The 20,999-nt window shown below is 41.2% G+C and overlaps 1 protein-coding gene across 15 annotated transcripts in view; it reads right to left on the reverse strand.

Moving 5' to 3' along the window:
- Positions 1 to 1,302: 1,302 nt before the first annotated feature.
- Positions 1,303 to 20,999, reverse strand: part of PARD3 (par-3 family cell polarity regulator) — a 635,972-nt gene continuing 616,275 nt past the window's right edge. For 13 of the 15 annotated variants that reach the window (XM_063101404.1, XM_063101401.1, XM_063101396.1 and 10 more), the window contains 3 exons: positions 19,345 to 19,465; positions 9,647 to 9,777; positions 1,303 to 3,316 (listed from right to left, as the gene is read on the reverse strand). In XM_063101404.1, the coding sequence (XP_062957474.1) occupies positions 2,923 to 3,316; positions 9,647 to 9,777; positions 19,345 to 19,465 (646 nt within the window). In that variant the 3' untranslated portion in view covers positions 1,303 to 2,922. Of the gene's footprint in view, positions 3,317 to 5,540; positions 5,577 to 9,646; positions 9,778 to 19,344; positions 19,466 to 20,999 lie in introns of those variants that run through there. The other 2 variants (XM_063101405.1, XM_063101406.1) reach the window with 2 other exon arrangements.

Consider the following 20,999-nt stretch of genomic DNA (forward strand, 5'->3'; position numbering starts at 1 on the left):
GCATGCACATAAGAACCAAAGAGGTGATGTTTCCTTGGCTTGCCACGTGCCTCTCATTACTCATCTTGAGGTGACAGAATTTGGATTTAGTGACAGGATGTGGTCTGCTATGACAACCAACTGATGCTAGGCACTTGCTGTGGATTGACAGAATTGTGTCCCCCAAAGTGCATGTATTAGAAGTTAATTCCTACTGTAACTCTTGGGGATGGGAAATCCTATTATGGTAATTGAAAGGCAGGGCCTTGGAGAGGTGATTAGACTGTAGGACCATGCCGCAGTGAATGGATTAATAATGATGGTCAGGATTAATAATGGTGTTGGTTCTGAGGGCTTTAAAAGGAGAGCACATGAGAGTCTTTCTGCTCCACCATCCTCTGCCACATGAGACCCCTGCACTGCTGAAAGGACACTACCAAAGAAGACCCTCACCAAATGTGCTCCCTGGACTTTGGACTTCCCAGCTTCTGAAACTAAGCAATAAATTTCATTTTCTTATAAATCACTCAGTTCCAGGTACTGTGTTATAAGCAACAGAAATGGACTAATACAGTACTCCATAAAGAGGGTATCATTTTTTTTTTTTTTTTGGCAGCTGGCCAGTATGGGGATCCAAACCCTTGACCTTGGTGTTATAACACCACACCCTAACCAGTTGAGCTAATCGGCCAGACCCAAGAGGGCATCTTTGATGGGTCTTTGCAAATCTTGCCCTTTCGGTGAGGACTGCATCTCCTATATTTGTGCATAAGGTATACCATGGATCGCCCTTTCTGCCTTCAAAACACCATACAAATATTAATAAGTGTCCATCTAAAATAAATAGCAAAACCTTATTTTGTAATTTGGGCAAAAGGAACCAGGTTAGTACTGGAGTAGACCAGAATCTGGGCCTTTCTCTAGGCTCATATTATGTGAGGCTAGGACACAATCAAAACATCTGTGTTTACCAAAATGATCCAAAAGGAGCAAAGGGCAGTCATGGAAATATTATGCAGCTTTCTGTATAATTTTGCTCTTATTTAGTTCTAGCATATTGGCTCCTTCAGTTCAGAATTCCCAAGGCTCCCTTCGGAAACCTGGGCCTTCCAGTGGACTCACGAAAGTCCTGTTCTCTCTCCCTTCCTCTCTCTCCTCAGGTGTTCAAATAAGCAATTAATCACCCATTTCCGTGTTTGCACACAGATATGAGGAAACTTCCAACTTTCTCTAATATGAAAAAAGAAACATCTGTTAATACACTTAAAAAAAAAATACCCAGCTAGGAGAGTTTCCACAGGAATAGTACAGACACCACAAAGATCAGGAAGAAATATGCCTTTTATTAGAAGTCTCATATGTACAGGGAAAGCTGTTTCTCACGGCACAAGGAAGGCTGTGAGAAAGAGCCACTGTCATCCCAGGTCACCGCACTTACACTGGTAACACCATTTAAACATCACTGCACATTATTAACAAATAGAACCATTACACAGAAATGCAAAAGAGACACAGGTACATGTGTGGTCACTTCACATATTTTCTAAAAACAAGTCGACACAAAAATACAATGTGCCAGTAAAAAAAAAAAAGAAAATAGGCGTATCAATACATGTCTTTTTTTTCCTTTTCTTTTTTGTTAATACATAGTATGCCGAGCTTTCATTTCAAGCTTCTTCACATCAGGATTTGCAGGCACTTTAGCAACCCAGCCATGGTTTACAATACAGGAGTTCAGACCAACAGACAGAAACGGAGCAACCGAGGTCCTCGTGACCCACGTGGACATTAAAATACGGACATGAGAGCAATCTTTTGTTACCACTGCTTTGGGACCCCAAAATGTTCTCTGTGTGATGTGTGACGGCTCTTGTCTTATTTTATGTTAAATGGCAGAATTATTTAGAAACATGGCATCCCCAGGCAGAGATACAGTCTGCACTAGACAAACCTCAATTCCAACCGACATTAAAAACTGCGTAGAGCAGATTGGTACTTAGAATCCAAAAACGACTGGTTTATCTTTGTCTTACTCTATGCCCTTCCTGCCAGCCTGTCAAGATGAAAGCTCAGTAAAACAATTCCTGGGATGTCCTGGGCCATGAGCTGGTCCTGGGAGAGATCTTTTCCTAGCCCCCACCTCGCACCTCCTGGAGCACACAGGGCCACGGGGCTGGCCCAGCCCTTCCCCACCAGGGGCCACTCCCATCTCCCGTGTCCCCTACGCCGAGCTGTGGTGACTCAATGCAGGCATCAGGGACAGGACCGAACCAGTGCATTTATAAACACAGCCTAAAATGATCACTTTATTGGTAATGATGAGTTATAAGGCAGTTACAAAAGGATCCCCACGATGACCAAATGGCGCTGGAGTATGGCTTTAGCTTCTTCCGTAGAATGACAGAACTTTCCTGTCACAAGGAGCTGAGGAAGAAATGGGGGGACACCGCACTGATTACAAAGTACTACAAATGACTGTGCTCTGAAGTACCGTAAAGCTTCAGTTTCTGGCACACGTCACCCCTTTCACCCACCGGAGACTGAGATGTTGCCTCAGAGCTAAGAGACCTTAGAGGGCAAGACCGGGATCAACGTCACCCTCACCTTCAAGTTCATTTGTCACCACACGTTGTAATAACAGAGCCACGGACATCTCAGGAGCTGCGCCTAGACTCCTGGTCCTGCAGAGAGATGCAGCGCGTGTGAAAGCCTCCAGCAGACGACTGTCAGACGGTGCCAGTCCTCGCGTGAAGCAGGCACTGAGGCACAGGGGCAGAGACGTTAAGGCCTTCCATGTCTTTGCCCGTGCTGCTTAAAGGCACTGAAACCGACAACAGAAATGTTCCACAGTACCATCGAGGTTTTCAAAAAACTCCCCAAATACAAGTCTTCATGGGAAGATGTCCTTTATTGCATGACTTGACGCGTTGGCTCTTCTCGTGCTCAGGAATAAAAGGGTCTCCCTTTCTCCGGAGTCTGAAGTCTGCTCAGCCTAGCGACCTGAGAAGGGGAGGGGGGCACGTCTTGGCGGAAGGGCCCCTTGGCGGGGGTGTAGTTGGGGTCCTGGACTTTCTTATACGAGTCATAGTTGTTGGGCCCCTCGGGGGGAGGCTGCTTCTTCATCTGCTGCTCTTTCCGCCTCTGCTCCTGGCGAAGGAGCTCCTGGGTCTCCAGCATGACCCTGGCATTGAAGCCGTGCCCTCCCAGGTAGCCGTTCCTGGAGCCCTGGTAGCTGGAGTACCTGGGGTTCTCCTTGGCACTCTGGAAGCCTTCCCCAGGGGAGTAGTTCTGCTCCCATGAATCCTGGGAGACAGAGCTGGCGTTTTTCCTGCTTTGCCTGGAAAGCAAAGCCCAGAGGTTAGTGTGAGGGCTGGGAGGAGGGGAGAGAGGGAGGAAAGGGGGAGGAGTGGAATGGAATACGCATTTTAATGTTTCAGCAAATATTACTGGGTTCTACTCATGTGCCAGACACCGTGGTAGGGGCTGGAGAATTCAAAACTGACTGTCCTCAGCAAGCTCACAGTCTTAGACAACTCAACAAACATTGACTAGACACGCAAGAGAAAGAGAGTCAGCAGCTATTTAGAAACAGGGTCCTCCTTCTGTGACTGGGGAGGTACTGTCTGTCCTGCATAGAGTAACAATATCTCTTGCAATTTAGATACATCGGCAAGTGTAGAAGAATTGGAAATTTGGCAGCCTCTACTATAGCAATAATTGCTTGCTTTAGAACGTTACAATTCAATTCTAAACCAGCAAAACAAATATTTTACACAGCTGCCACCATAATGCCAGCTATGCTGGCTGAGATGAAGTACATGTAACGGATTACAATATGAGGTCAGTTATGAAAGATTTAGGTCTAGACTCCTCTGTGATTAAAAATGCAACAGGCAGTCGGTCCCTTAAAGCCCTGGCTTTCGAGTTGTTTATGTCAGCGGCTGACACTCTTCGGAAAACGTGCTCATCAAGACTGTGGAAGCTGGAGATCTGGGGAGTAAGCACTATTTTCTTGCACACGGTCCCTTCGCTACAGGCCAGGATAACCTGCTTAACTCACTTTCTGTCACCCCAGGATAGGGAAATAAATCAGCAGCATACAGAAATTTCAAATTCTTATCACTTCTGCAATAAAGTTGCACATGATTTTCAGGAAACATTATTGTTCTGAAACATCTTTAATTTACTATCAAGTCTCTAGATGCTTTTATGAATTTGCAATAAGATTGGCTATGATAAAGTAAAACCATTCATCCTGTGCCAGAAAGGAAGACATGACCTGATTTTTTTGCTTTGAAAATGGAAGAGAGGGAGAGACAACTAAGTAATAAAACAAAATATATTGCTCCATTTATCAATCAGAAAATCATTTGGCGACAGTACGTATTGCTCAGCCTTTCCCAACAACGCACGCAATGTGGCCGAATGTTCAAAAAGACTCCCATGGAAGGAAAATAAGGTCCGTGAAGCCACTGGTTCTCCCACAGGAGTGAAGTCATTTGCATTTTTGAACATGCAGAAGTGCCATCAATAAGGTCCGGGATGAAATCTGCCCATTTTCCATATGGTCTAAAATGTAGTTAGGGATATTTTCAATAAGGAAAATGAGCTTAATATCCACTGTCACCTCTGGATATGACTGTGATTAATTGAGCAGTCTGTGGTATCTCTATCTGGTTCTCTTTTAATGGGAGCCAGACCATTTGTACAATCAGCCCAGGCAAGAATCTTTAGATTTGATGGAATAGTTTATTTGCCTAAAGCACTGATTATCTTCACTTAAAAAGTCATAAATTAATCTGCCCAGAGACATGAATGATGGAAACTGTCAGCACATAACCAGGGATCTGACATTAATCACAAAACTTTAATTAAAACAATGAAGTTGTTACTGATATTACAGCAACAAAAGTGGGAGTCCTTTATGAGTTAGTTGTCAATTGAGAGATAATCAGAAATGGGCTGCAGAAACTCCAGCTCTTTCTCACCCTTGGCCGACTGAGATTCACCCACCACCCCCTTCTTCCCCAACCCCGTAAAGCCTGAGGCTGTGCTCTTCAGCAGTTGTGCTCCAGAAGCTGAATTTTGAATCATCCCAAGAAGACGGAGTCTTTCTCTATTTAAACACAGTGAGAATTCACTAAAGGTTTGTTAGGGATGGAAATTATGATGATGGGGAAGAACAAATTTCTTGTGGCTAAAATTTTCTTCCAATTAATCATTAGAGAAAGAAGGAAGCAGACTGCCCTGAAGTTTGAAGTAAGATATATGGGGAAAATGCATACCTGGAGGTACACACACATACACATATGCACTCACCGACCCTGCCCCCCCCCCCTCATAAACATACTTCCTTGGTAAGGAAGCAAGTGGTTATGGAGAGGATGAGAAATAAGCCAAATAAGCCCACTGTAGAGAGCAAGAGAAGAAAGCACTCAGTAAGAGTTTCATGCACTACAAACCTAGTCACCCAGGCGCCAGGGCACAGTGAGAGAGTGGCTTAGGATCAGGCAGATGCAGATTCAAGTCCTGAGTCTGCCCCTGGCCGGCTGTGTGACCCTGGGAGAGTTACGCTCGCTGGACCCAAGTTACATCGCCTGTGAAATAGGCATAATATCTAACGTCATAAAGCTGTGGGGAGAAAGAAATGAAATGACACACGTAAAGTGCTTAGGAAAGTGACTGGCACCCAGGAAATGCCTGACTAAGAGGTGGCAGAGTAGTTTGAAGACAAAGTCACTTTGCCTTCAAAGACTAGGCTCTGGGTTTTGGGGGGCATCTTTCTGATCAAGGAAGAAAAATAAGCAAAAATGTTAGTTTTCCCTTCCTTGGGCAGAGGGATTGGGTAGAGGTCATAGGGCAGAGAAAGGCACCAAAGAATAACTAATGAACTCTGACTAAGTAAGGGCAACGCCACAAACATTAACGTAGAGATTAGAAGGAAGTCCCGTGATCCATCAGTGAAAGGTCGCAAATAACATCAGCAACAAAACATCAGTCTCCCGTCACTGAATGTCTTTATAACCAACACGTAGATTTGTTTGGTCCTCCAATGAGCCCACTGGAGATTTCTGAATCCATTCAAATTACTATCCCCTGATGATCACAACGACTTCCAATATGGCCTGAGACCATTCTCATGTGGAGGACTGAAACCAAAGACCCAATGCCTAAGGAAAGCCATTTACCCACCAAAGTGAGGCGGACGTAGAAGGATGAAGAAAGAGATAAAGACCCAGGCTGTACAGTTGGTAAGCAGATTGGAGACATAGTGAATGGGCCTGGTGGGGCTTGGGGGTGAGGCGTGCAAAGTAGGAAGTCGGACATGGCAGACATCAGGCCAAGGGAGAGGAGGAAGAGGAACAGGAAGAGAGACGGCAGGAAGGGAAAACAAAGAAAAATATTTAATCAAGGATCTTAAGTCTTTCGATCAGTGACTATGACTGCATGTATCTCTTCTAGTCAGTTTCAGAGTTGCCTTTTGGATACTAAAAAAAGAAACTAATTTAGGAATAAAAAAGGATGATATCCAAAGGGTGCAAAATCTCAGACAGGAGAAATGTGGGATTTCTTCTGAGCTCTCTTACACAGTGTGATGTAGATAGCTAATAACAGAGTATTGTACGTTTCAAAATTGCTAAGAGAATAAACTTCAAATGTTCTCATCACAAAAAATGTTAAGTATTTGAGGTGATGGATATATTAACTAGCTTGATTTAATTATTGCACATTGTGTCCATAAATCACAACATGACTTTGTACCCCATACATTTATAGAATTGTCAGTTGTCACTTTACAATAAAAAATAAATTAATTTTTTTTTTTAAAGAAAACATCTAGTCTGATTAAGAATTGAGTGTGGGGCCACTCAGGGGTCCTTTCCTCCCAAAGTACTGTGACCACCTGGCTAGTGTTTCCTACTGACATTTCAAAATGTAAATTGCATTCTGCCCATAGATTTCTTAATTACAGTTAGAATTTACAAACCACTCTGGTTCATATACATTCCTCTAATTCAAACCACCTTATCTAATGCAACTGATACAAAGTTTGGACCATTTGTTTTATTTATGCTCCACTTTGTAAGTGAACTTTTTGTGTGTGTATAATCTTTTTGGTTTCAAATGCCATACCAACTTGTTTAGACAAAACTCTGCTAATTGTCAACATCCGAAAGCAGGGGTCAAGTGTCTTTGAAGAATATCACATGTCAGAAACTTGGGTTGGTCTCAAGCTCATGTAGGCTGTTGCAGTCCCCTCTGACCTCCTGTGGGATCTCTTCACCTTCCTGCAGATTCCTGCACAGCGCCTGCTGCTGAGAGGCATTGCTTTGCAAGGAATCAAGCTGGGTGCACGGTTCTAGGTTCCTAAACTTCCTCACAAATATGAAGATGCACATTGAGAAATTACTGTCTAAAAAAAGAGAAGAACATGATATTGAACTTACTTAACTCTTTAATTTGGGAATGACTGCTTTTCTCTTAACTACACAGAATAAAATGACTAAAAATAGTGAGCTGTAATTAACCCAGAGGGAAAGTTGTAGCTAGTCAGGGAAACACTGAGTAACAAGAGAAGTACTAGCAGCAGCAGCAGCGGCAACCCTCTTCTGCATGTAAATGTAGATTCTTCTAGAAGGGGCTTCAGAAGGGAGAGGGAGAGAAAGGAAGGGATGTATAGAGGAGGTGGTAGGAAAGGAGGGGGTTAAGAATGAAGAAGGAGACAGGAATGCTAGGAGAAAAGGCTCAGTTTGCAATGCCTGAGCTCCTCTGGAATGTGACCAGGAGAAATTCAGGGGAAGCACCTGCGTCTATCTTTTTCCTGTTCCCAAGGGTCAGGACCCTAGTGTCTCTTTTCCTTCTAGCTGTGCTACCTTCCAGGCCCTCCCACCACTGTTTCTCCTACCTCCCTTTCTTTGCCCTTTATATTTCTCAAGTCACTCCTCTTATTATACACACGGTTACATTTCCCCATTTCTTATAAATACTCTCAAACATAGCTGAAACATATGATGCCAAACAATTTGCCGATAAAAATAAGCGCAGAGCCCTTGCACTGACAACCCCATTCACACAAGCTACGAAGTTCTATGGCCTACCCATGTGGCTGCATGGTCAGGGCCACACCAGGCATTACCATGTCCCCCTTTCCAATGGAATGTAAGCCACACAGGACGGGAGAAGGGATTCTACACAGGTAAACCTATATGCATAATCCTTAAAGTGTCTGGCATTTGATTCATTGGGTTGATTCCTACAGTGTTCTTCTTCCAAATGCTAAGGGCAGTAGAGCACAGAGGGAAACTCCACACCTATTAATACCCCAAAGTTGGGAATAAAAGCCCTTGGTAACAATGGGCCTAGTAAAATAATGGATTAGGGCATGGGCACCAGGTTTGGGTTTGACTTCAGGCAAAATTAGTTACTAACTGTGTGACCTTGGGGGAAGTTACTTAATTTCTCTGAGCTGTTTCCTTATAAGTCAAGATCATCCATAAAACCCTCTCCAGACCTAAATTTTAATGACTCTTACCTAGAATGGGCTAAATTACTGTTAGTGGGTAATTCTCCTATTTAAAAGAAAAAGTAATTTAGTACTCACAGGAGATATAGCTTTATGGGTTGAAAAGAACAACTAATGAACAAGTTACTACAGACACTCGTCCTGGTGGAGATCTTCATTCACGCCCATGTTCCCTTGACTGGCTCTTCTCACTGTGGTGAAGTCCCTTGTGGCTCTTATGGTCATTATTGAACATTTGAAGGGACTCATCTTTGTTAGAGATTGAATCAAGATCACTTTCACATCCGTCAGCCAAGTATACACAGATTAAGCATTTGCCTCCTCTTAAAAACTGTTTTGCTCAAATTCAAAACATTCTACTTGATGTCAACATGGCAAATGGAACTTTTACCACTCAAAATGTCTTTGTCACCTGGTTTAGAAAAAAGACAATAAATACCCTTAATAATTTTGACTATAGGAGTGACTTGTTTGGGGAGCTTGAAAAGCTGAGTGCTCTTGCACACTTTTATTCTTTACTCTGCCTAGGAGAAATACTTGAAAGGCAGAGTGGCTACTATTTCAATGTACTAGGGCTCAGTCATCTGAGAGCTTTCGAGTCTTTTGTCAGCTAGTGAGCTGAGCATCCCTGGGTGAGGTTTGACAGTACACAACGGCCGGGAAGACAAGACAGTGAAGGAGCTTTGGGACCACCGTTCCGCCCTAAGTCCGGTACATGGAACATTCACCCCAGTCCTTTTACAGAGCTCTAGATTTACAGAGTGTCAGTAATTCTAGCTATGAGCTAAGCAAAGTAAGAGTTAGCTTCCCATTTTTCAGATGAGGAAATTATCTTGTCCACCACCACGTGGAAAGTAGCGGAACCCAGCTAGCAGAACTAGAACCCAGGTCTGACTCTTCAGCCAGTACTCAGGCGTCATGATGCTTCACTTTTGATTAGGGAGCTTTTGGGGTGAAAATGTTGGCATCTCCTGAGACACCTTCCTTTCTAGTCTTCTTGCCATGTGGTAGGATGCCCTTCCGAGCTAAGCAACCACTATCCATTTCCCGTTCCATTCATCCTCTGTGGCTACCTGGAGGCAGGTGGAGAAGCCAGTGCAACATGAGAAGAAGCGTTTCCTACAGGGCTGGGAGGGGACATACCGGGGCAGGGAGCTGTACTGGCGCTGTGCCTGCTGGAAGCTGTCACGCTCCTCCTGCCGCTGTCGCTGCAGCTGCACCTCCACCGACACTGAGTGCCTGCCACTCTGCGCTGCCGCAGGTCTGGAGTTTGGCTGTGGGAGGAAAATGCAAATCATAAACAAGACAGGAACAACATACATCACCCAACTGGTTGTCTCCATTTCAATTCTTATCAATTCACTTTGAAACATCTTGCAAATTCTGTGCATTTTCTTTTTCAAAATCAAGTTTCTTAGAGAAAAGAGGCATATATTGCTGTTATGAATCCCAACTACTCGAGCATCTTAAATTGAGATTTTTGGCTTTAGCACGTGGTTTAAACTTGAGAGGTCAATCTTTCTAATCTTCTTCATGAGGTTTGGTAAATATTGATATTAGATACCAGTTTATATCCCTTGTACGTACAACAAATACAAGAAGAGTAAGGCTGCTCAGACAACTAGAAGAAATTAATGACAAATAAAATTAAAATTTGCTACAATAATTCACAAAAATGGGAAAGTCCATGGGTGCACACGTGAAAGTTGGCCATACTGTTGAATATTTTTTAGGAAGTTGAATACTTTAGTCTAGCAGTAGGATACAATATAGCTGAGTCCCATTTTACTGCAGGATGACAGTTACATTTTGAGCCAAGAATAGTTTAAACTAGGCACTATTAGCCACGGTCAAGTCTCCAAGTGAGGAACAGAGACACTTATCAAAAGAATAAACCTGAAAGCTAATAGCTGCTTGAGTTAGTTTAGGTAATGCATTTCACCTTAGTTATTAGGATGGCATTTCCTAATAGGCTCACCATAGCTTATGGAGAGCCTTTCAATCCTTCTGACTAAATACTTTAGTAAGCAGCTCATCTGTTGATTGATGACTCTAACCAAAGTCAAATTATTGAATATGTATATTGTGCTGTGTAGATCAAGTCCCTGTGGACATTTCTACATCTCACTGACCACTGTTAGCTGACCTTCTAGACCTGACCTTTTGAAATGAAGGTAGCTCTGCAAAAAATAGACAATGATGCCTCTAACTTTGCAAACCATCCAACTATGGTTTCTCCTAGCATCAGTGGCTGGCACTCTTAAGTGATCCTTTTTGGTACTTGCTAACCTCTGCTCCCCCTCTGTGTTATGCAACATTGTGCAAAAGGCATATTCTGAGTGAAGAAAGTCTGTTGAAAACAAGCTATTGATTGTCTTTTAGAGTTGAAAGCCAATGGCCCACTTTGACTCAATAATAACTTTCTAACATAACAGAGTCTTAGCATTCATTTGGAGAGTTGTAAGATAGCATGTGGCTTTGATGACTCCTACGGTTGGCTTTGTCCCTACAGAAATCAAGCATTCTCTATTGTCCTCTTTCTGCCAGGCCAGCACTACCTTATTTGTTGATAAGCAATAATGAGGCAATATACGTGACAAAAATTTCAAAGCATATGGGCATAGTCAGTGAGCATATTAAAAAATATCCCGATACAAAAATAACGTGTGAAGAGATCAGGCTTTATAATACCCCAGTCTCTACTAGTGGATGTTTATAACCACACTCATGGAGGCAAATGTGTGTTCAGAGACCTGCTCTACAACACCATTCAAATAACACATCAGTAGTGCCTTCAGCAAGGAAAACACTTTGCTGAGTGAGTTCTGCTTATGCAAACAAAACATCCACCAATTGTTCATGAACCACATTAAAGGAGATAGACATCTTCTTCCCTAACACTTGATGAGGCTGGCCAAAAAAGAAACAGAACTGTCTTATTGCTCCTGGTGAGCCATGGGAAGCTAGAGAAAGCCACCGAACACAGAGAAAAGCAAAGCAAGAAAATACTATACCATTTCCCTTATGCCCTCAAAAAAACCCCAAAACAAAAACAAAAACAAAAACCCACATTTTCCTTTCCTTTCCGCTCAGTGGAAGCTATATACATGTGTCAAGCAGTCTTGAAAGATCTAGCATTCTGCAGCAGGATTTAGTAACCAGCTTTTTAAGCCCATGTTGTTCAGTGACATACTGCTTGCAGAGATGTGAAAAGAAAATGCAAGGTCTTGTAGAAATATCAGGTGTATTTTTAAGCTGTTTCTCCCCACAGGCCTGAAAATTTGATTCTGACAGAGAAAAAAGGAGTTGAAGGGCTTTTGTTTCCTCAACCGTATGTTTTCTGGCACTGTTCACTTCAAACCTTATCAGCTGTAAGCATCTACTTGGATCTTGATGAACTCCAATAATGAAATTATCAGCATATGGGACCTGAAAACTTAAAATGAATGAATGAGCTTGGTATCAGCAAACTGTGGTATTTCATACTATCATGCTCACGATGATGAAATATAAACAAACATCAGCCTCATCGTTAATAATTTATTCCATTTCTCTTTTCAGAGCATGCAAAAAGGTAGGTTGTTAAAGAGACTCACCCTTATCTTTAAGATGCAACTTTAATGCACCACCTATTTCACATATTTCAAGGCAGATTGCATATATGACCAGCCTATATCAACTCCTAAATAAGTTCATCCTGGCAAGTTTTACATTTGGCCTGAATTAAAAAGTAACCTCTTTGATTCATAATTTCAATGAAGATCTCATAAAAATGTAAATTGTGGGAACAGTATTACCATTGACAATCCTGACTTTTAAATATTGTTTCCAATCCCTATAGCAGAAGCTGAATAATATATCTGAGTCCAAAATCACCCAAAGAGAGAAAGAAATGAAGAGATAATTTGTAACCTCACAGCAAGTGCATATTTTCAAATGAAACATCATCAACAATTATAACAACCAAGTAACATCTATTCACCTGTAGTATAATTGGAAAAATTCCAGAGACTTGCCAGATAACAAAGTGAAGCTGTTTTAACAGTGCAAATTACAAACAACACTGGCCTTGTGATGAAATTGGTTACAAGCAAGGACCTTTTATATCAAAAAATAGCCAAGGCTGCCAAAGCCGTAATAACAATAGAGGTTGCAAGACAGAAATAAATATGTGATTATCTATTACACAATACACTGGAGGGCTGTGATATGTTAATCCCTTCATGAATTCTGTTTAAAACCACAAGTGAAAAATATGCATGTCGCTTTTGTAAATGAGCTGCAAAGTACTGTCTCTATCACGATGATGAAGAAATACTATTTAAAGCTTGAGAAAGCTACACAATGTCAGTATCATTTAGCAGTGTAAAACAAAATATAAAAAATAATCTTCCATATAGCGTTTCACTTAATTAAGTCATTAACTAAGCATTTCTCTCAATTAAATTTTTCTTATTTTTCCAAAACTAAAATATACAAAACAAACAAAATAGTTATTAATAGATTGAAGAACAAAAATAAATATACACAGTACAAAGTGTCAGTACTAATTAGAACTAGGTAGTGTTGTAAGACTTTTAAAGATTAATATAAAAGTATGTTGCCACTTAAGAAATAAAACCATTACCGTTTTATTAACATTTACATAAAATATTCAATAATTTTTAAATACCCTATCATTTTTCTTCATAAAGATAAAACTGTATGTAAGCATACGTATGTGTACATGTTGTATATAAGTACACACACGTATAATATCTCATAAATAATCATTTTGGGCAGGTTTACTACTTAAATTATGAATATTAAAAATCTTCAAATTTGTACATATATCCAGGGGCATATATATGAAAAAAAAAATACGAAAAGTGTGTGTGCTTTGGATGGAAATCTGTAGTGAAGATGACTATAATAACAAAAAGACCAATGACACCTTCCTTTGAGGTTTAGAATCCTTATTTTAGCAATTCAAATGTGCTGCAAACCTAATATGAATTCCATACTTTGATAAAAATGGCAATTTAAAGATTTAGTAGAGGGTACTAATAATTGTATGCCATTAAATCATATAAAGAGTGTAAATTACTTATTCTGTTTTCTATTTTATTTTATATATTTACTTTTGGTGGCTGGCTGGTACAGGGATTGAACCCCGAACCTTGGTGTTATCAGCACCACACTCTAACCAACTGAGCTAACCAGCCAGCCCTGTTTATTCTGCTCAAAAGTGGCCATTGCTAATATCGATAATTATTTTCTGTAGTAAACTTCTTTACAACAACGAAGTTGACTTTTAGTCTGTCTCCTACCTTCCCAGTCCTCCACCCCTCCCCCACCCCACACTCTACATATACAACCATTGACTGAACTCTTGTGGGTCTGCAATGTTGAAAAGCTTGATTGCTACTAAGGATGTGAGTAATGGCGGAAAAATCTGCAGAGCACACCCATTTTCCTCATAAAGATTTTAGAAATGCATTTTTGGATCTTCACATAGTACCTGTCCTCATCTCATCTTTCCCACCAGTGCTGGGACCTGTTATCTCCCCTCCTTCGTTAAGCAACAGGTACAGTGAAAATGAAAGAGTACCACTAGTGAACAGGCCGGGCCTTCCAGCAGCAGTGCTAACAGCAACCAAAGGCAGCTGCCTCAGTTGCCAGCATCCCACGCCTCCGGGGCTGGAATGGCCCACAGGTCACAGAAGCTGTGGCTCAGGGAGATGGGTCATGTGGCTAAAAGAAGGTAGAAGCTCTCTTCATGTGTAAAGGCACCCATTTGCTGCGAGAATGGCTTTCTCCAGATCTGTTTCTAAGGGAGGTGATTTCCACACAATCTCGGCTGGGGTAACACTCAAGGCTGTCAACTAAGACGGCATTTTTGGAGTCAAGGCATGAAGGAAATGACAGCTGATACTTTTTAAGTCTTAGAAAAGATGAAAGCAAAAAGAAAGTAACCGTTTTCTCAAATCCCCCAGGCACAGGGGAGGCAATCTCAAGGCGCAGAGGGGCTGTGTACTGTGATTTTCTGGCCAATTAAAGAAGGAGAAACCCTAAAATGGCAAGAAGTGTTATCGAAAGTCCAAGACAGGAAAAGGGAGAAAAGGGCAGATTTTGTTATTTGTTTAAAGACACACAGCTAGGAAGAAAGCAAGCTTGGGGGAGAAGGGGGTATTCACATTGCTGAGTATCAATTTTCTACCTGAAGGACTAAACTACTTTCAGCCACTACCAACCTGGGATGGAAAGGATTTAGCAATATGTAGCTATTAAAGGCTCCATTATCCCATCTATCACTCGCCTCAGCCAGCACGTCTCCTTGCGGGCAACACTCAGGTATCTGCAAAGTTTTAACGGCATACTGTACTTACGTCTGCAGCCTGCAATTTAATTCTTTTAAAAGCAACACTAAGTCCTGTCCACATCTGAGCTCTGTGATAATAACCCTAACCTCAGCTATTGTTCCATTATCTTAAGAAAGATTTAAAGCAACTTGCTGCTTTATTTATGCTGCACCTGGGACTAGGTGAGGAACAAGTTGCTTTCTCTTCTTCTCATACTCAACTTGGTAGAGAATTTACTTCAATTATGAAGCTAAGGAAATTTTCTGGGCCTCTGCTCATCTAAAGGCCTTTTGTGCCATAAATCAGCTCCCTCTGACCCAAATATTATTTTGAACAAAGGCCCAGGAACAGGTGCATTCCGTACTCCTAGAGTTTACAGAGAACATTTTCAAAATAGCTGAATTGAAAAGGTTGCCTGGATGAATTTTATGCAGCATCCCACTCTGTTTGTAAAGTAATTGGCTTGGATATTTTCTATACGACACATGTGGCTGCACTTTGTGTGGGCATTCCTAACAAGCATAACAATTTCAACTGATACGGTGTAAGCTGTACACGCAGCTTGGAGATGAGTCTGTACTTCCTTAAAACTAAAATGATTACAAACCATTCCAAGGAGTGAGATCATCGGTCACTTTCCAAACAGTGACCTTTCAAGGTCAAAAATACATACAGGAAGAGAAAAAAGATTCCAAGATACTCAAAGCTCATTTTTAAAAACAGATAATAAAAACCATTGGCCAAGCTATATTTTGAACAACTGAGCAGCTTTTACTAAGGTAACCATAAGAACTGGTATGAAAAGTAATACACTAAGTAGAATTATAGACACTTTACGCTCATTTACATGATCAGTAAAATGGAGCGTATACAGCAAGATCCCAATTGCTTGAAAATAAAAAAAGAATTGAAAAGGTCAACTTCTGACCCACAATTTAGGAAATTATTCCATTCCTAAGGTAATCAGCCTGTCATCCAAATAAATCCCTGGTCACTCATTAGAGGAAACAATAACATAAGCCAAGTTATCTATCTGAAGTTGCTATGGCATTTCGATAATTTTTTTTTTTTTTTTTTTTTTGGTCTTTTTGTGACCAGCCGTACCGCGCTCAGCCAGTGAGTGCACCGGCCATCCCTATATAGGATCCGAACCCGCGGCGGGAGCACTGCTGTGCTCCCAGCGCTGCACTCTCCTGAGTGTGCCACGGGGTCGGCCCAGATAATTTTGCCTATGACCTTCCACAGTTGAATTTCCAAATATAGAAGATTTTCTCAAAGGTTTTTCCCTAACATGATTGTTCATATTAATTAGATAACAGAATTGCATGCCAATATATTCACTGTCCCCATTAAAAAAAAAAATCTTGTAAAGAAACCAAAATAGATTTCAAATCATTTTCACTTCTTCCAGTGAAAAATATCTAAGGGATAAGAAGTAGGAAATGCTCATTTAGCCTCAAACAAACTTGGAGATCCTGAGTGTAGCTACAATGTCACCAACCAGAAATAAATGCATCAATCTTAGTTCCCAAAGATATGTTTCTCTGTTTCTCAAAGTAATATATTTCAAACATATTTCAACTTCAAAGAGGGGTTCTTTCATGCCTTTCCTCACCACCCCAAACGGATTTGGGCCTTTCTCCTCTGTGCTTCGAAACACCCCCTGCATAACCTGTCATATCTACACTGTGCCAAATATTCCTTTACTTTGTATCAGCTCCACTGTAAAGTTCTAAGGACATTCTTTCTTTCCTATCTTTAATCTCCAGCACCAAACACAAAGACTGGTCCATGGTAAGCACTCAATAAGTTTAGTGAAATAAATAATTACTTAAAGAACAGATGTAAAGATGCTGATTTGAATCCACATTCTCAGGTAAAGTAAAATAGCATAACGTTGTTCCTCGTGGTACGGCATGGGGAATGATAAGCCCATGTGAGGTTTCGGCAGGTTAGAACACACTGTGTGACAATTGTTTCCATATGCAGTTGCTATTTTTAATCCTTCGTGTTGACATGGTGCTTTACTCTGTTCAGCCCCTTTGTGCAAATATACCTAGTTAAGAATGTATTTACCGCACATCATAAAAGAATCCTGCTTTAGGAAACCTAGTAAGAAAACATCGAGTCAATTATGACAAACAGTATAAGTAGATTAACACAATTGTGTCGTCGAGTCAATTATGACAAACAGTATAAGTAGATTAACACAATTGTGTCGTGTGGCTACACAGGAATGACTGAATCTACTTGATCATCTAGAAAAATAAACTAAATACCATTAATATTGTATTAGAAGACAATTAGAGATTTTCTTAGATACGAGACCTGCTGAACTTGTTTTATAACTTCTCAAAGTCAGGCAAGATTGATTTCATGAAGCGGTTTTACTCCTGAATGCTCGTCCCATATTGTCAATTGCCTGTTTAAGGCTGCGTCTTCCTTACCTGAACTAAGGTGAAGCCCTTCAGACTAGTGTTGCCTCTCCCATTTTCCCTTCTTCTCTTTTCATCCACAAAATTAATCTTCTTCAGACTCCACTTTGATCACTAAATCCCTTAACCAAAAATCTTTGTAGGTTTCTTGCTTTATGTAGAGCAATGCATTGGGAATGCTGGGTTTTAGGACCAAAGAAGACCTCAGAGATCACCTAGACCCTAGAACAGTGCTTCTAAAAGTTGAACATGTTTCAGAATGACCTGGAGAAGGGCTTGTTAAAATACAGATTCCTGGGCCCCACCCATGGAGGTTCAGATCTAGTAGTTCTGATGCTGGGCCCAAGAATGTGTGTTTAGTACCAGTTTCCAAGTGATGCTGAAGATGCTGGTCTGTGGACCACACTTTGAGAAGGTCTGATCTACAGCAGCAGTAAACCGGATCCACGGAGACCTCTAGTTTCAACCAGAAGAGCTCCACTTGCATCTGCTTTACACACTCAGCTTCCTCTTAAACTTCCATTTTATCAAAGGGTTTAGTAACTGACACTCAATTGTCTAATCTTCTTGGCTTAGAAATAAGAAAACTGAGGCCTGGACAGCCAGGGGCACCTGGCTAGTGGACCAGCAGCTGTCCTGGAACCATCCTTCCTCCAACTTTCAATCTAGCATCGAAAGCTCCGACTACATTTCTACCTTTAATCTCCCCTGCTCTTCAACATAACCAACCTCTCAGTTTCACGTCACCTGGGTTGTCTACCCTTCCCCAAATAAAACAGGATCTTTTGTTTTGTTTTTTACTTCAAGCCTTTTCAAACACTAATTTTCCATCTGCCCCTACTCTCCCAAGTATCTAGTGTAATTATCCTCCCAACACTTTGTCTGAACTGCACTCATCAGCTTTATGGACACTGAACTCTCCCCTACTTCTGTAACTCACATGCATAGATGGCCTTAGACCTCAACATCATCCAGAACTGGGCCACCAGTCCAAAAACTATACTGGTTTGGCCACCACCTCTTCGGCCTGAGAAGCCCTAGACTTCTGGCCCCTCCTGCACACACCCCAGCGATCACTGTCACCCCCCCTTGAGCTGCACTTGCTGCCCTACCCAGCTGGGTGAGGCTTCTCCAGCATCCTGTCCTCACCAGGACTCCAGGTGCCTTCCTGGACTTCCTGCCTTGTCTGTCTTGCCAATCCCCATCACAGAAGTAATCTACAAATTTGTTTTTTCTATTCCCAGTCCTCTAAGCACTGTTGGTCATGGTCACATGACCATGTTGATTGCATTTACTAATACCCTGAGCTAGATTTTCCTACCTCAAGCAGCTTATTTATTCACCCCTAGTTGACTCACTCTCAAGTTTCCCAAAGAGATTCTTCAGAATCTTCATCATCTCAGACTCCCCAATCTGCTCCAACCCCTTCATTCGCAGAAGTGCCACACCTCTAGGGTGAAACACAGGATCAGAATATAGGTCTGGCACTGAGAAAGCCACTTAAAGTTTTGTTCTAGAGAGATCACTCTGGTGGCTGTTTGGAGGAAGGACTAGCATAGAGTTGTAGGCAGATAAATGAGAAGGATTCAACAAATACACAAGGGGGATGAGGGAGGATCAAGAACCAAGAAATACTACACACTGTACTTTGTGCAGAACAGACGCAAGAGACACGTGTTGAACTCATTTATTTTGGCTCTGATTCTGAGAGAAATGTATCTGTAGAAAAATATTTACCAGACTTAAAAAAAATGCCTAGTTGAGAGCAAGAATACTTTTGCGATGTCTTGTCATGAGGCTAATGAAACCTATCATGCAATGGACAGATGGTGGAACAAGATAGAAAATGAAATTAGTAATGATGAAACCCAGATGGAAATGAGGGAAAGGTCAATATGTTAAAGGTCAAAGGAATTTGATTCTCTCTTGCCTCATTCATAGAGAACTGAGGTCACAGCTTTGTGGCCTCTACTGCAGGGAAGCTGTAGGACTATTCCTTGTGCTCAAAAACCAAGTACTTTGTATCTCATGAATACTCATTAAAAAAAAAGAACCAACTACTTACCCAGGGTTGTTCAAAGCTATAGGTACGTCGCCGATCTTCAATATCTTCATCCTGCTTTGCCTGCTGAAATTCTTGCCGCAGGCGCTGTATCCGATCATGGTTGCTGGGAGTTGATCTGTTGCTAAAAGAGACAAGGGACAACAATAAACACCCTCCAGAAATACTACCCGTGAATTGCAGTCGCTAGGAAAAATGGCAACTTGCTGTGAAATGACACTATTTAAGAGGAAGTGAATTTTAAAAACAATATCTGGGCACTTAAATTATGTTTTAATTTTGTTCTTAGGATTAAGGCTTATTGAAGTTGTTTCAAACAGATATTCAAGAGGGAGAGCAGTATTTTTAGATATTCCTTTTATACACTGTTCTTTAAGAGCCTCCTTTCCTTCTGTAATCTGGCAAGGTGTTGGCAGCAAAGTTTTCTTAGAAAAGGCATTGCATTAGAAGTCAGAAATACGAGGGACCAGTCCCAACTCCTCTACCTTCTTAGACTAAGGCACTTAATTCTTCTGAGCTGCAGTTTCTTTATATATGAACTGGGGATAATAATTTTGCTGTAAATATCACAGTTGAAATAATCAAGTGAGATGACACTATAAAATAGAAAGGGTCTTCAAAAAGTTCATGGAAGTATTTGTATTATTTTCTTTTTTATTATGAATAGTCATGAGATACAAAGCTAATTGTCACCCCTCATGCCCGTGATGTGAGGGCCAGATTCATACTGGCAGCATACCCATTACCAGAAATTACTTTTGTACCCCGTGTTCCCCACAAAATTATCTCCCAACCTCGCTCCCCCTCCCCCTTTCCCCCCAACTCCACTTTGTAGCCCTAGGAATGTTCACTCCCTTTGTAAGACCAACACACTACTGTGGTTCTTCTTTCCTTCTTTCTTTCTCTCTTAGCTTCCACATATGATTGAGCACATGTGGTATTTATCCCTCTGTGTTTTGCTTATTTCACTCAACATAAGTTTCTCCAAGCTCATCCATGTTGTTGCAAATATTTCATTCTTTTTTATGGCAGAATAGTATTCCATGGTATATATATATACACACCAGTTTCCTTATCCAATCATCCATTGATGGACATTTAGGTTGGTTCCATGTCTTGGCTATTGTAAACAAAGGTGCGACGAACCTGGGAGTGCAGGTATCCCTTTAACCTGATGATTTCCATTCCTTTGGGTATATACCCAGACGAGGAATTGCTGGATTGTATGGAAAATCTATCTGTAGTTGTTTGAGAAACCTCCATACTGTTTTCCATAGTGGTTGTACTAATTTACAGTCTCACCAACAGTGTAGGAGCGTTCCCTTCTCTCCACACCCTTGCCAACATTTGTTATTCACCGTCTTTTTGATTATAGCCAGTCTAACTGGGGTGAGGTGGTATCTCAATACAGTTTTAATTTGCATTTCCCGGATGACTAGTGATGTTGAGCATTTTTTTCGTGTATCTGTTGGCCATTTGTTTGTCTTCCTTTGAAAAATGTCTATTCAGCTCCTTTGCCCATTTTTTAATTGGGTTATTTGTTTTTTTACTGTATAATTGTTTGAGTTCCATATATATTCTTGATACTAATCCCTTGTCGGATGCATAGTTAGCAAAAATTTTCTCCCACTCTGTAGGTTGTCTTTTCACTCTGTTGA

This window comes from Cynocephalus volans, chromosome 6, assembly GCF_027409185.1.
Source record: "Cynocephalus volans isolate mCynVol1 chromosome 6, mCynVol1.pri, whole genome shotgun sequence".
Taxonomy (NCBI): domain Eukaryota; kingdom Metazoa; phylum Chordata; class Mammalia; order Dermoptera; family Cynocephalidae; genus Cynocephalus; species Cynocephalus volans.